General features: G+C 44.8%; 1 protein-coding gene across 1 annotated transcript in view; it reads left to right on the top strand.

The window, feature by feature from the left end:
- Positions 1 to 13,768, top strand: part of PRIMA1 (proline rich membrane anchor 1) — a 55,713-nt gene that overhangs the window by 18,653 nt on the left and 23,292 nt on the right. The window contains exon 3 of the mRNA XM_075152494.1: positions 11,945 to 12,074. Coding sequence (XP_075008595.1) covers positions 11,945 to 12,074 — 130 coding nt within the window. The remainder of the gene's footprint in view (positions 1 to 11,944; positions 12,075 to 13,768) is intronic.

Consider the following 13,768-nt stretch of genomic DNA (forward strand, 5'->3'; position numbering starts at 1 on the left):
GCTCTCTGAGTGCTCAGAACCACTGGAAATCAGGTCATCTTCTAAAATAAATTCAAGGGTACTAATTTAACAGCAAATTTTCAGACAGTTGTGACCTGTTTCTTAGAGGCACCAGATACCCACTAATCTGATCGACGACTCCTGTGTTCGGAAAGCAGGCCACCAAGTACAGCAGGGTTCACCTGAGCGATGGCTCTCACGGGGAGGCAGCGCTTAGGACTGTCTGGGGGTGTCACCAGGACTATCTCGGTGCTGCCCAGCCTGGCGCAGGTTGCGGAGAGCGGGGAAATGTGACGGTGCCCCCAAAGCTCTCCAGAACGACCGGGTGTTGCTGTGAGGAGGCGGCTGCCTTGCAAGGCACAGGCTTCAGTTCTCATTTGCTCAGGACAGAAACCGATAGTGTGTGATTTAATCGGGGTAAAAACAATTCCGTCCTTTTTGCTGAGGGGGAATCAGATGGCGAGGGAGAAACGGCGTCTCATCGGGAGACTGCTGGTTAGAAAAACATGTGACAAAGTCAGATCAGAGGGCAGTGGCTGACGTGAGCATCCATTGTAAAGATAAATGCCAGAGCCGAGTGTTAACACAGAAGCTAGCTATGATGTAATCTCCTTAAAAGCCTTTTTTCCACAAGGCCTTTAAATGCTACTACTTCTCCAGATCATGCTTTAGAGAACAGACTCTCCCTCTGTGCTCACTAACCCTGCTCTCCTCCAAAAGACCTTGGCAGCTGAAACCGTGTTTTGCTCCTATTTGCAGGGCCGTACCTCAGTTCTGGCAGGTCCCATCAGCTTCACCCACAACCTAATAGGATTAAGGCTGGCAGATCTGGCCCTCAGCCTGCCGATTGTTTGGAGCACAGACTTTCTCTCCCTACTTATTTTGATAGTCCTTTGGCTGCTCTGCTGTCTGCATCATCATCACCCTTCCATAAGCATGTAGGACTCTGGACTGAAATACTAGTCTTCCTCTGCAGCCATGCCAAAACCAATGCAAGTTATCCTACAGGCTTAGTATCAGCCCTTCTTGGGCACCCTATGGAATCCCACCTCATTTCTGTCCATAGGTCTTGGCCACACAGAGCTCATGGGCACAGCGTCAGCGTGCTGGCTTGGGGCAGAGATCTGGCGCCTGCCCGGGAAGTCAACAAGGCAGTTGCTGCTGCCACCCCTGTCATGGAGTTATGGCCAAATCCAGTGTTTGCGTCTGACTCCCAAGGAGGAGGCAACACGATCCAGAGGGTAGGACTGGCTGAGAGTCAAACGACATTTTGTTTCCTGGCTTTTTCACTGAGCTGCGGCGTCTTTGCGCAAGCCGCTTCCTCACAACGTGCTTCACTTATGCCTGGGCGACCGATACTTTCATCTGGTATTATTTTTATTTTGGTCCTAATGATATGTTCATTTTCTGAAGGACTCTCAAATCTGCCAGGAAAAAGCAGCTGCACAAGACCTACCAAGACAGCATAGCAACGTGGGGCTTTAGTGAAATCCACTGCAAGACCCAAACCTAAATGTGTGCAGGTTCAATAACCTCTAAAGTTAGATCTTAAGCACCACACTTAAACTCCCCCACGCAGCTCCTCTCTTTTCCACTGGCTGTATCCAGGCTCAGGGTTTTTCACCAGCGGTTCCAGTCCTATTTCTTGCAATGAGCCATGCACTCCTCTATCGCCCAGGACCTTCAGAAAACTCCTGCAGAACTGCCCCTCTCCTCCTGCAAACTCCAGTCTCCAAAACTGAGCATGTTTCTTGTTTCAGAAGGGAAGTATTTTTAGAAAGGGGGAGAAAACTAAGGAGATGGGGGAACCGAGAGTGTAGAATAACAGCGTCTACCGTGTAAAAGCTGCGGGGGAGGGAATTTCTCCAGCGTCATCCCAGACATGTTTTTATTATAGCAGAAGTTCCCGCTGCGTAGTGATTGCAGTATCCCCCTTAAAAGTGTAGTAGGAACATATGCACGGAGCAGCTGCATGATATAAACTTGTCTGCAACATAATGTGATAAACAGAAGTATCATCTGCTACAGGAATGGCTGATTTCCACCAGTATTATTTAACCTAGCTACTCCAGGGAGGCAGTAAATCAGGACAGGCTTTCTGCTGAGCACACCACTATTGGCTGGTAGTAGTTGTTTACCTGACTAGCTCATGGCACTCTGGAAATGACCCTAAGTTTACAATCAACAGGAAGGGCACAGATCTATAAGAAAGTAAAAAAAAGAAAGAAAACCAACATAGATTTTTTTCTGGATCAAAATTTGCTCCAAAAATTAGGTGATTCTTACTTTCTATTGCACATTGTGTACAGTTACACAATTTCTTACAGTCTGTTGCACATCATGTACAGTTACAGCTGTGCTCCAGAGGTGAGGGTGGTGGGATATTGGCCTTAAGCAGTTCTTTGGTCTTTCCACGCTGAGTAGCGTCTTCCTCCTGTGCCTGTTCTCTGTGGCAGGATCTCAGGGAACGGGTCCAGCAGAGCAGCTTTCTGGGTCACTGCTCTTTGGGGACTGTGATAATCCAAATCCTTTCCATCATGTTCGGATTTACTGGAGATGAACTTGCCCCAAGTGGACTTCATCTGTTATTGAAGCTGTCATCCATTCCTGCTTTACATTCTTGCTGCATCGGCCCAGTCTCTCGAGTTAACGATGGCTGTTAATAGATCTGGCTTTCTGTGCTGCCCATCCTGTGCCCTTTTTCCCCCCAACTCTCTAAACAGGTAACAGTGTGTCCATCACTTGGAGCAGAACAGCCTTGGGAAGCCACAATGCTGTGGGAATCTCATATTTTATTGTATTTGCTGGGTTTAATCCACTCGACTCCGCTTTCGTGTTTGGAGCTCTCCTTCGGAGCTTGCTTTGTTTCTGCTTCTCAGGGAGAAGCAAGGGCGAAGCAGGAGCAGGGCTGGGGCCGCATCCCAACTGTTGTGCCCAGCAGCTGCAATGCCAAAGCACCTCCATGCCGGACATTTAAACATCATAGAATCACAGAATGGTTTGGGTTGGAAGGGACATTTAAAGCTCATCTAGTCCAACCCCGCTGCCATGGGGAGGGACATCCCTCACTACATCAGGTTGCTCAAAGCCCCACTTCCAAGGACGGGACATCCACAACTTCTCTGGGCAAATATGTGCAAGCATACGGCAATGCATGTGACACCGTCTCGTTCCTCTAAGGTGATCTGCTCCCAGTATGTCCTCTACGTCATTTCATATCTCCCAGGGGGCCGAGACTGTAGCTGCCATTGGGGTGCCAGGAGCCGGGCAGTCTGTGCCCAAAGCCCTCCGGCCAGCAGCTAGATGGGTTTGGTTATGACTGTGGCTTACCATGGGGCAAAGAAGTTGCCACATTGCAGTTGTGGCCAAATCCAGTTTATCTTTCTTCAAGGTTTAATTGTGTGTACATGCCACTGGCAACAGTGCCTGGTGCCGCCACCAGCTCATGTGGTTGAGGCTGGACCTGCTTGGACTCCTCCTGTCTTGGATCCACCATAGCTGAAATCTGGGAATGCCTCTACCTTCCCCTCCCTGAGTCTGCTCACAGTTTGCTCTGCGTTTGCTGGAGGTAGTGCAGCGGAGGATTAGGGCCTCGTGCAGGCTGTGTCCGAGGCCGTGGCCGGGCAGTCAGGGAGGGGACTGACCCAGCCCCTGCGGCTCCTTTTGGCACCAGCATTGCCTCTGGCGTTTGATGTGATGTGCTCCTGCATCTCCCCTCCAGCAGTTCAAGTGTGGCCAGGTGTGTTGTCTGCAGGCAACAACTATGAAGGGAGGTTGATGAGGTGATTTTTGGACCTGCCAGGGGGACAGCAAAGTGCATCCATTCATATCTTATAGCTCCTGTATCTTCAAAATGAATCACTTCAGACACATACAGAAGTGCCCCAAATGTGAATGTTTACCTTTACGTGTTCAGCCGATGTAAGAAATCTGAAGTGCAGGGAAGAGGGAGAAGAAAAAAAGGAGTTGGTAGAGTTTCTCACATATTGTGTCACTTACTAATTAATACTGAGGAGCCACTCAGAATGCAAAGACATCTAACAAAACTATTGGCAGCAGTTTCATTTGTATGGATGCAAATGTATACCCCTTTATAGACATACATTAAATATATATCTATCATATATAGCCTTTCTACATACATATATGTGTTTATACACATATATATACATGTATGTGTATGCATATATGTATATACATATATGTATGCATGTATATTGCGTGTGTGTATATATATATATACAAACACCAGGGAGTTCCTCTCACAGCACGCGGAAACCTGACGCGGTTAGACAAGCCTCCGCTTCATCTGTCAGTGGAAAACGGCAATCCTTCCTACTGTGAGCCCGTCTTGTACACGATCACCAGCCTGAGCGTTGCCTTCTGCCCGCAGCTGTGGTTGCAGCGTGAACGCGAGCTCAGGTTTGCCTCTGGCCAGGCGCAAGCCCCAGGGCCTGTGCGTCGGGGCAGGCATGAGGCTGGGGCGAGCGGAGGAGCCGCTGCATGGCACACATGCATGCATGGCTTTCAGCCCGGGAGGAGGCAGCAAGGCCCCGCCATCTCCTGGTCAGCCTCCTCTCCCCCATCCTCCCAGGAAATTTTCCCCTCAAATCCAAGAGTGTCAATGGATATGGTTCGAAGGGAACGCATACTTTGCCTGTTCCTGAAATGCCTTTTAGAATAACAGCTGAAGATCTGTATTTGTATCAAGGTCTAGCAGTACCACAAACTTCATTAGAAGGCTCTTTTGAAGGATTTTTTTTTTTCCCGTGCCAGCTGCCTCTCGCTGTTAGCAGCCCTGGGTACACACAGCGTGTTCCTGCCACGTGGATTATCCAAACGTATCTGTAGCAGTTCCTACATGATGAAATACAGCAAACAAAGAGGGGACACTTGAGCTGACACTGACTCGCAGATGTCTCCACATCACCCCAGGTTAAGTAACAAAACCTGCACCCGGAGAGCCCACAGCCTCCAGGGCTCTGGGGACTGAGCTCCTCACCTTCCGCAAAATTCAGAGCAGCGCTTATGGGCATCATCATGCAGGTGCTGGGACAAGGTCCTCAGCTGGCACCAGTCTCACAGCTGGGTGGACTTCTAATTCTATGAATCATAGAATCATAGAATCCTTGGGGTTGGAAGGGACCTTTAAAAGTCATCTGCAATGAGCAGGGAGAGCTTCTAGTTTACATCACTTGAGCTCTTGGCCCTTTTTATTAGCTGCCCAAGGCTTCATTCTGACGTACAATTAAGTTAATCAGCATTAAGTTAATCAGGACTCACTTTGAATTTACACTGCTGGGGGGAGTGAAGAGCCTTATGTGAAAGTAGACAAGAGACCTCAGGCTCAGCACTGAAATCAGCTTTCTCCAAAAAGGTGTGGGCATGTGATGGAGGCTCTCCCTGCATTTCATCTTTTACACAACACAATGCTTATAGAGTAAGTGTCCGAGTCTTGGTGTCTGTGTGTGTGTAACTGTTCCTCTGTAGGGTTTCTCCTCCCAGAACCCAAGTTACTTCACATTAATCAGGGGATTCATTGAACTCCTCTGTTCCACAGGGGGTTGGATGAGACACCTTGATGTGAAGAGGCTCAAGCTGCAACAGACTCAAAATCCCTCTCCATATTTAACTGGGCACAGAGTGTCCTGGGAGTCTTTTCATATACCTCGACATCTGAAATCACATCTAAACCTCTCCATATTTTCTGGGCTAGTTCCTGCATCCCAGTGTGATAATGGCTGTAGGAACTAGTGGCTTCTCTTTGTCTTGCAAATGGAGATGCCAACGTGCAAATTATGCAAATATTTCAAAATAACAAGGCAAGTAAGAGTGAAGATGAGACTAGAACCCCAAACCCTGCCTTAGCCAGCAGATCGACAGGTTTCTAAAATATGTGACATACACAGAGGTTGCTAGAAACACATTGCCTGCATCTCCAATTCCTTTTAAGTTCCAACCAAGACTGATAAAACACTTGAAGCCCTTGGAATGAGCCTGCCTTCAAAATAAAATCCAATCTCGCTTCCTAGCGTGCTAATTAAAAGTGCATGGCTGATTCAGGCAGCCCTACAATAGCAAGAGGAGTGCTGCAGGCATAGAGATGGCAGGGTTTAGCCTGTTGTGAGTGTACAATATTAAAAACGGGCAGATGTCTCATAAAGATGATTACGCCAGCACTCTTGACCTTTCTGCAAGAACAGGAATAAAAGCAGGAGGAAAAACAATAATCAGTTTTGATTTATCTTGAAAGTGCTCTTCCTTTTTTAGGCATGAAGTTACTGTTGTTGTAGAGAGGTGAGGGGGGGGTCACTGTCACCCTTCCACATCACATCAGCGCACACTCACCAGCTGCTTGGGACCGAGGCTGTAAGCGGATTGACACCCTCAGACCTCGGCCAGAGACACCTCCCCTGGGATTGCACATGGGAGCACGGGTCACTGCCTCCCTTAGCCATTTTCCGGCTCAGCCCTGTTTTGTTTTGTTTTGTTTTGTTTTGTTTTGCTTTGCTTTGCTTTGCTTTGTTGGGCTGGCTGATGGGGGAGAGGCAGTGGAAGGGGATGCCCTGATGCAGGCTCCCTGCCTCAGCATCGCTGCTGAGGGCGGCGCAGAGGCACCAACTCAACCCGGCGTAACCCCCATGATGGAGCACTTACCCTCTCCTGACAGACTTGCTGGTGGTTGTTTCCAATGTCACGGCATTCCCATGCGAAGAGCAATTAGCCTACAACCCATACTGCAATGGAAAGTAATAACTCTAATCAAAGTAAATAACAGGAGTACTAGATGTCCAAAATCTTAGCGTTATAAAGTACAGCCATGGCCACTAAAGATAAGCTGTGGGCGTATCCAAGGATTCCAAGTCCTGTTTCTGTATTCTGTCGCAGGCAGTACAAGTATGTGTCATTTTTATAGCATACACAAAACCATTTAATGCTTAATCCAGAAGATTAAAACAGCTTCATCACTGTTTTTTGTTTCAGTAGCTCAGGGCAATTTTGAGAGACCCACTCTGAGATTTGCTAAAAAGAAATCAGAGACTTCTTTGTGATGGATTTTATGGAAACTTCCTTTCCAGTGACACAACCTCTATTTTTGTGCCTGGGTGTTGAGGGAAACCCTCTATAGCTGAGCTAATCTTCCCTGGTATCCACATTTCTGGCTAGACCCATGTGCGTACAGATACCTACTAACATTAGAACTGGAGCTGTGTCTTTATGCTGAGCCTTCAAAACAAATTTAGTCAAAGAAAGCAAGTGTGTGAGATTTTTGTGGTGCTTAAATAGTTTGCAGGATGCCTTTGCTCTAAAAGTACTTTTTCAAGAATTTGTTTTCAGTAAGTTGGATCCAGCCACCCACTGTAGGTCTGAAGTCAGTCTGTTTATTCATTGTATTTATTTAGGCCTGGGGCTGTTGGGAATAGTTGAAGGTGTTGGCCCTCTAAATGTAAACCTAACCAACATTTATACTTCATAAATTTTAAAGCCAAGAAAAAAAAGGCATTGTGCTCATGTGGCCTTTCGAGAGACAGAGCATTTTCTTTACCTAATTCTTATGCTGAGTCCCATCACTTTAGCTGAATTTAGACTTCTTTTAGGAAAAATGAAAACTCTACCTTAAATTAAATTTTTCAGTGAAATACTCCACCAGAGCTGATAGACTAGTGTAATGGATAATTGCCCTTAATGATAATAATTACCCTCTTTCTAATCTAAATATACTCCACTTGTAGTGGAGTACATTCCTGAGTCATTTACAAACTCTACCAGTATCCATGACCCTATTTTGGGGAGAAGGGGGGAGTCACTGTTAAAAAACATACTCTCTCAGCAGTGACTTTCTATTTATAGTTAGATTTTGAGACATACCAGTTCTCTGGCTTTTAACTCAATTTATGTGTGCCACACTTACTGTGTAGCTTTATAGTTTCATAACCCCGACATCACATGGAATTAAGTCGAATGTCATACCAAAGTCTAAAGTTACCTCACCAGCACTAATACATTTCTGTACCAAACCAGTAATCTCCTCAGAAAGTATCTAGTTAGTTTGACAAGATGTGTTTTCCTAAACCTATGCTGTTTAGCATCAACTATTTATTTTAATATTTTATTAATTGAATGAGATTTTCATTATTTTGGCAGGATTTCTGTCAGGATGACAGGCTGTGATTGCTTAGCTCACTCTGCTCATCTTCTTTAAAATGTCATTATTTTCCTACCACTTTCCACCCAACGGTAAGTTCAACGTGCAGAACAACACTTCAGGGCTTAGGAGAAAAAGCACATTTTTGTCGAGTTGTTTTGCACTGTGAAAATCACTTTCTCCATTCAGCTGATTTTGAGACCAGTGAAGAGCAGCCAGGAATGAGTCAAACCAGGAGGCAATCATGCTCTGAGCAGCTGAAACCGCTTGCGTGAGACCAGTGATGGGTGCTGAGGGCCAGGCTAGCCAGCCCTCAGCTCTCAGTAGCCCCGCGGTGATGACGAAAGGACTCCCTGTGCCCAGAGAGGTCCTCCACTCCCCAAATATACCGCTGTGAATGACAGCAGTACGTGGCTTGTTGTTTCTTTATGCGACAAGGGAAAGAATTCTGAAAAAAGGATTCTGAAAAAAGAATGCTGATTTGGTTCTGAAAGCATATACCTTTTGGGGTTTACAGTGGATTTGAAAGAGGTGCTACAAAGAAGGAGGCAACCATGAGAACTGAACTGTTTTCCTGCATTTCATCAAAGCTTTTGCAAGGCAATGAAACAACTGGACATTGTCATTGCTGTTGGTAGTGTGGGACCCCTTCTCTCAGCGTTTAATAATTTCAGTATTAAAGCAGGGTTTGGGACCCATGTCTTCCCTCTTCCACAGAGTGCGGAAGAAATGCATTGCTATTCCCTGCAAAGTGGTACAGTTGCAAGAGGGTGCTATGGGTGTCCTCACCCCGGGATAATTTCTGATCATTAATGGCATGACACATGCGGGCTCAGCCCCTCGCAGGTGCAACCTGGTTTTTCTACACTGTGAGTGATGAGCTGGGGGCTGGGACCCAGGCACAGGAGGATGGAGAGCCTCCCCAGCCCTGGGCTGCCCTGGGGAGCAGAGCCGTGAGCCCCATCCTAGGGGGACGGAGACATCAACCCTCCCTAACATCAAGAGCTCAGTGCCAGACTCACCAAGAGGCACCTCTCTGAGGACACGGCACTTCCCAGGCGCCTTGCTGGCTCTTTGGGAAGTTCCCTCTCGGCTGACTTTCCCAGCTGCTGCTCATAGGCACGCAGCGCGCCAGGCACATGGGAGCATCCACGCGGGCCAGGCTCGGGCTTCCCATCAGCACAAGGGGATTAAAAGCAGTTCTGCTCTTCCTCAGAGGGTAATTGTGAAGAGAAATGCATTAAGGACGTAGAAATGCCACGGTAATGAAGGCTACGTGATTGCATACTGAGAAAGGCAGAAAATAGCACGCAACCAGGAGCTTACTGGAAAACGAGTGGACGTTTCTAAGGAAAACAAGATTATCTGGCACTGCAATAATAAGGGGTAGAAATAGAAAATACTTTTTAAAGCTGTATAAACCCATCGGCCACTAAGAAACAGGTTTTGATACATTCCAGTGTGATTTCTCGTGCTTCTTTCTGAGTGCCTGGTCTGGACCAGTGGGGAAGGGAACTGAGCCAGCTGGATTAGGGATCATCTCCACATCAGCAATTCCTATTTTCCTGTCATTAATAACTACATATAGGCTGTCAGGAATCATATTCACTCTTCAGTCCCACATATATCTGTTTATTCTCCATGTAAAAATACTGTGATAAACCATCAAGGAGCATGTGGTGCACAGGCATGCGGCAAACCTTATTTACACCCTGTCTCTGCCATTTGTCAGTCTCATGTGTTGTGCCAAGGAGCAACCCCGTCTCACCATCTCGGTTTGCTTTACGAATAGTTGGGTTGATCCTGCCTTGGAGGAAGAACAAGGAAAAGATAAGGATGGCCCTACTGGCCCCATTTTTTATGAGCTCATCTAATTTTACATGCTATCTGCTGGTACATATGTTTCTTCTGATTCACAGCAACCTTTTGTGTTTGTCAGGGCAACACCAGGAGGGTGTAGTTGGCTCTGATACTGCCTGCTCCTTCATGCAAACATTTTGTCATCTTTGAAATGCTCTCTGTTCTGGAAACTTAGAAAATAACAGTATTGAAAACTATCAGAGAATATTAGAAACATTAAAAACATTAGCTTTGTCACAACACAATAAATAGTTCCATCACCCACTGAAAATTGACTTCTGCAGCTGACATAGTAATAAAGTAGAAATTCAGTTGCTGAGATAGTCTGGGAGTGGACACATTGTCAAAAGAGGAGCCAGGAACCATTATTTTTTCAAATCACTTAATTTTTCAGCTTTATTTTTCTCTCCCATAGGAAAAATAAAAACCACAAACAACAAAAAACCAAACACGAAAAAGCCCACCCTCACAGTCAATATATGTACAATAAATTGAAGGCAATATTTGCTAGACAAGTATGATCAGAGTGATAGCATGTGTATGAGAAAGGTAGGACCTCTTATGTGGCACCAAATGCTGAACTGCCTATAAATTATCAAGCTGTTGGCTTTATTATTTTGATTGCTGCTTATAGTTCTTTACCTAGTCTTTTTCTAAGGTGCTCCTGCAGATTTCTCTGGGTGAATGTTGCCAATTCTTCTATAGATCATGCAACTGGAAACTTTTCTCAGTAATTGTGTACTTCAGGATTTTACCTAAGGAGTGTTAAACCTAAGAGTATGTGTATGTCTTTTTCCTAATCAAACACAGGAGGCACAGGAGATGTCAGCTCACAATAAATGATGCAGGTGTGATGACATATTTTAACTTGTGGACCTATTTGTGATGTGTATAATAAGAAGTTCAGAATTTAGGATATATCAGATCAAATAATTAGACTCAAAAAAAGCCTTTTGCTATATTTAATTCTCTCCCCTACTTAACTGAAAATGTAGATTTAGACAGTCCCATTGACTGATTCGTTATTAAACTTCATTTAGACCCAAATTCTCATGGAGTTTATGTGGTTGCGTACTCTGAGTTAAGGGTCTCTTCCCCCTCTGCAACACACCGGTAGCGCTCATGCCATTGTCTGTTGCTCACCATCCTTCAGGAAATGTGTCCCCTCAAAGCATGGGAAAAGGAATATGGCCCCGAAGGAAAAGATTTGAACGAAATGCCACCAGTATTACTCTTGATGCAAAATATTGCTTGTTTTGAGTGGTACTTACATAGACAATTCTAGCCCTAAATTGAATAAGAAAAATGTAATAATAATTGCTTATATTTTCACAGGTTAACATTTCTTAATGTTGACATTTCTTAACTATTGGACATACAATGCAAAGACAACGTAACGGGAAAGAAGCTTGTCAACTATAGTCCTCTAAAAGCAGTTAATAAATGTAATAAAATTCCTGTTCTTTTAAAACAAATGCCCCTTCCTCACTCCAAGGTTATAGTGATAGCAGCTGCAATACTGATTGGTAGGCACTGCTGCGGCTCCCCGATAAACCTCCCCTAATGGGGTTTGAAAGTCTACCCCTATCAGCGTAACATCTCTCTCTAAAACTAAATCTGATGCAGCAGGAGGTGGCAAACACAGAGGGAGGAGAGGTTTCCCACGGGTAGCAGAGCTGAGCCTTTCTCCTTCGTGCTGAGCGTGTGGACAGCACTGACAGAGAGAACTTGGTCATCTGGGAACCATGATGAGAAATATCTAGTACCAAACTAGTTGATTGCTTGGGAAAAAAAGTGGGTCCTAAATGTGAAATGTTCTCTTTGCATGTATCTATCTGTGGCTCTGGCATAGTGCTATTGCATGGGTGAGTGAAGCGTATCTGATTATACACTGCTTATTTGGGAGAACTCATGTATCTTTCCACACTCTTTTTACAGCTCCCAAGTCTACCTTTTGTCCCACTGAAGAGACCTGGTGGCCAGGCCTGGTTATTATCATTGCAGTATGCTGTGCCACACTAGTGTTCCTCTTCGTAGTTGTCATCATTTGCTACAAAGCCATAAAAAGGTAGGACTCCAAATGCTTTTACTGTGCTTAGGGCAATGCAGCGCCACAAAGGTTGACCCAAGACTTGGCTGAGGCCTTGTTTAGGCATCCAGAAGGCAAAATGCATCCTGTAGTCAATGTGTGTTTTCATTGGAAAGTCACTGTATGTACCGTATCCTGCCTGCGTAAAGGATGAAGTTGAATGCACAGTCATGTGCATGAGGGGGAGAAAAACTAGAAATGGGACAGGGCCACAAGGTTCAGATTGATATGAACTCCCCAAAGTCAAATTGCTGCAGGTTGCTGGGGAATGTCAATAGCTTTGGCTTGGCCAAGAGTAGAGGCAGGAAACGCCGTCCTATCCAGTTCTGATAGTATTCAAAATCTGCACATGGGATGTGAGATTTTTGGCCCAGGCCCATCACTAATTGTAGCATTTCAGATTGATGCAAGCTCTTGTAAACCAAACTCCAGGGTAATTTGTGTGGTTTTTCATTTGGATTCTGTACTTCTAATTTATTCTTGCTTCAAAATTATCATCTACAGAATCCATTTAAAAACCCGTCTCTTTTAATTTAAAAGCCTATGTGAAGCCTATGTACAACACGGTGTGTAGGAACCATTTCAGCTCCCCTACCACTGTCTTTGCAATAGATGTGCTTGCATAGGCCGCCGGTAGTTACAAATTATTGACTTCAGTTACATAGAAAAATGGGAGTGGGAATAATTTCTTCAGCTAAATAATATTTCATATTTCAAGTGGAAAAAGTCAAAATCCATAACTTCTGTGAGATAACTGCAGTGACACCTGAATCACAGTTTGGATTAAATGATGTTTATTCAGCTTTGGGATTTTTCAGGGCGGGGGGGGGGGGGGGGGCGGGGGGGGGAAGAAGAGAAAATACCTTTCATGAAAAATGTTATCTGCATGCAAAGTAACTGCAAGATTTTTGATGAGCCTCAGCAGGGATGTCACAATGATGGAGCATTGCACGCGCTTTGTGGTTGTCTGAAAAATTTATGCAGGATTTGAAGGATAGTATATCCAAGAGCATCAAAAAGGGAGAATTCAAACAAGAAGACAGAAATCTCTATCTAATTTCTTATTAAATTTACATAAGTATCTTTGCTATTCTAGTTTAGCTAAAATGATTGCTTATTAGTTTTGAGGAGTTGGAAGGCTTTCACTCTATCTACTGAACTTCTTAAAAATCATCTATGGAGGACTGAAATTGGTAACGCAGTGCAAAATTTCTTACTTGTAGTTCCTAATCTACTATTGGCTCCTCATAGGGGATTGGTCCAGTTCCATGTGGAAACTTGTATTTGTTTCACAAACAGCTATTGTATTTGTCTGCCTAGTGCTGAATTGTGAATGATTTCTGCCAAGGCTGCAAAATATACCTATGGGAGCAGTAACTCTCCAAGGCAACTTGTGCCTAGCAAGGAATTGCTCTTCAATTGCTCAGGTACAGAAAAGAAATTTAAACAGGCAAATTTAGAGCTGCCTTGAAAAGGCTGTGGGAATTCACATAACAAAGTCTTATGCTTCATGTCAGTGAAGAATAATACAGATACTTGATGAAGACACCCATTATTTGTCAACAGTGTGAATATCAACGTACAAGTCAGCTGCTTGAACAGGCATTAGGCTTAGAGAAAAGTGAAAATGTCTCTTAGATCTTCTTATTGTTGACATTCACACTGCTGACAAA

The sequence above is a fragment of the Calonectris borealis genome, chromosome 5 (assembly GCF_964195595.1).
Source record: "Calonectris borealis chromosome 5, bCalBor7.hap1.2, whole genome shotgun sequence".
NCBI classification, from domain to species: domain Eukaryota; kingdom Metazoa; phylum Chordata; class Aves; order Procellariiformes; family Procellariidae; genus Calonectris; species Calonectris borealis.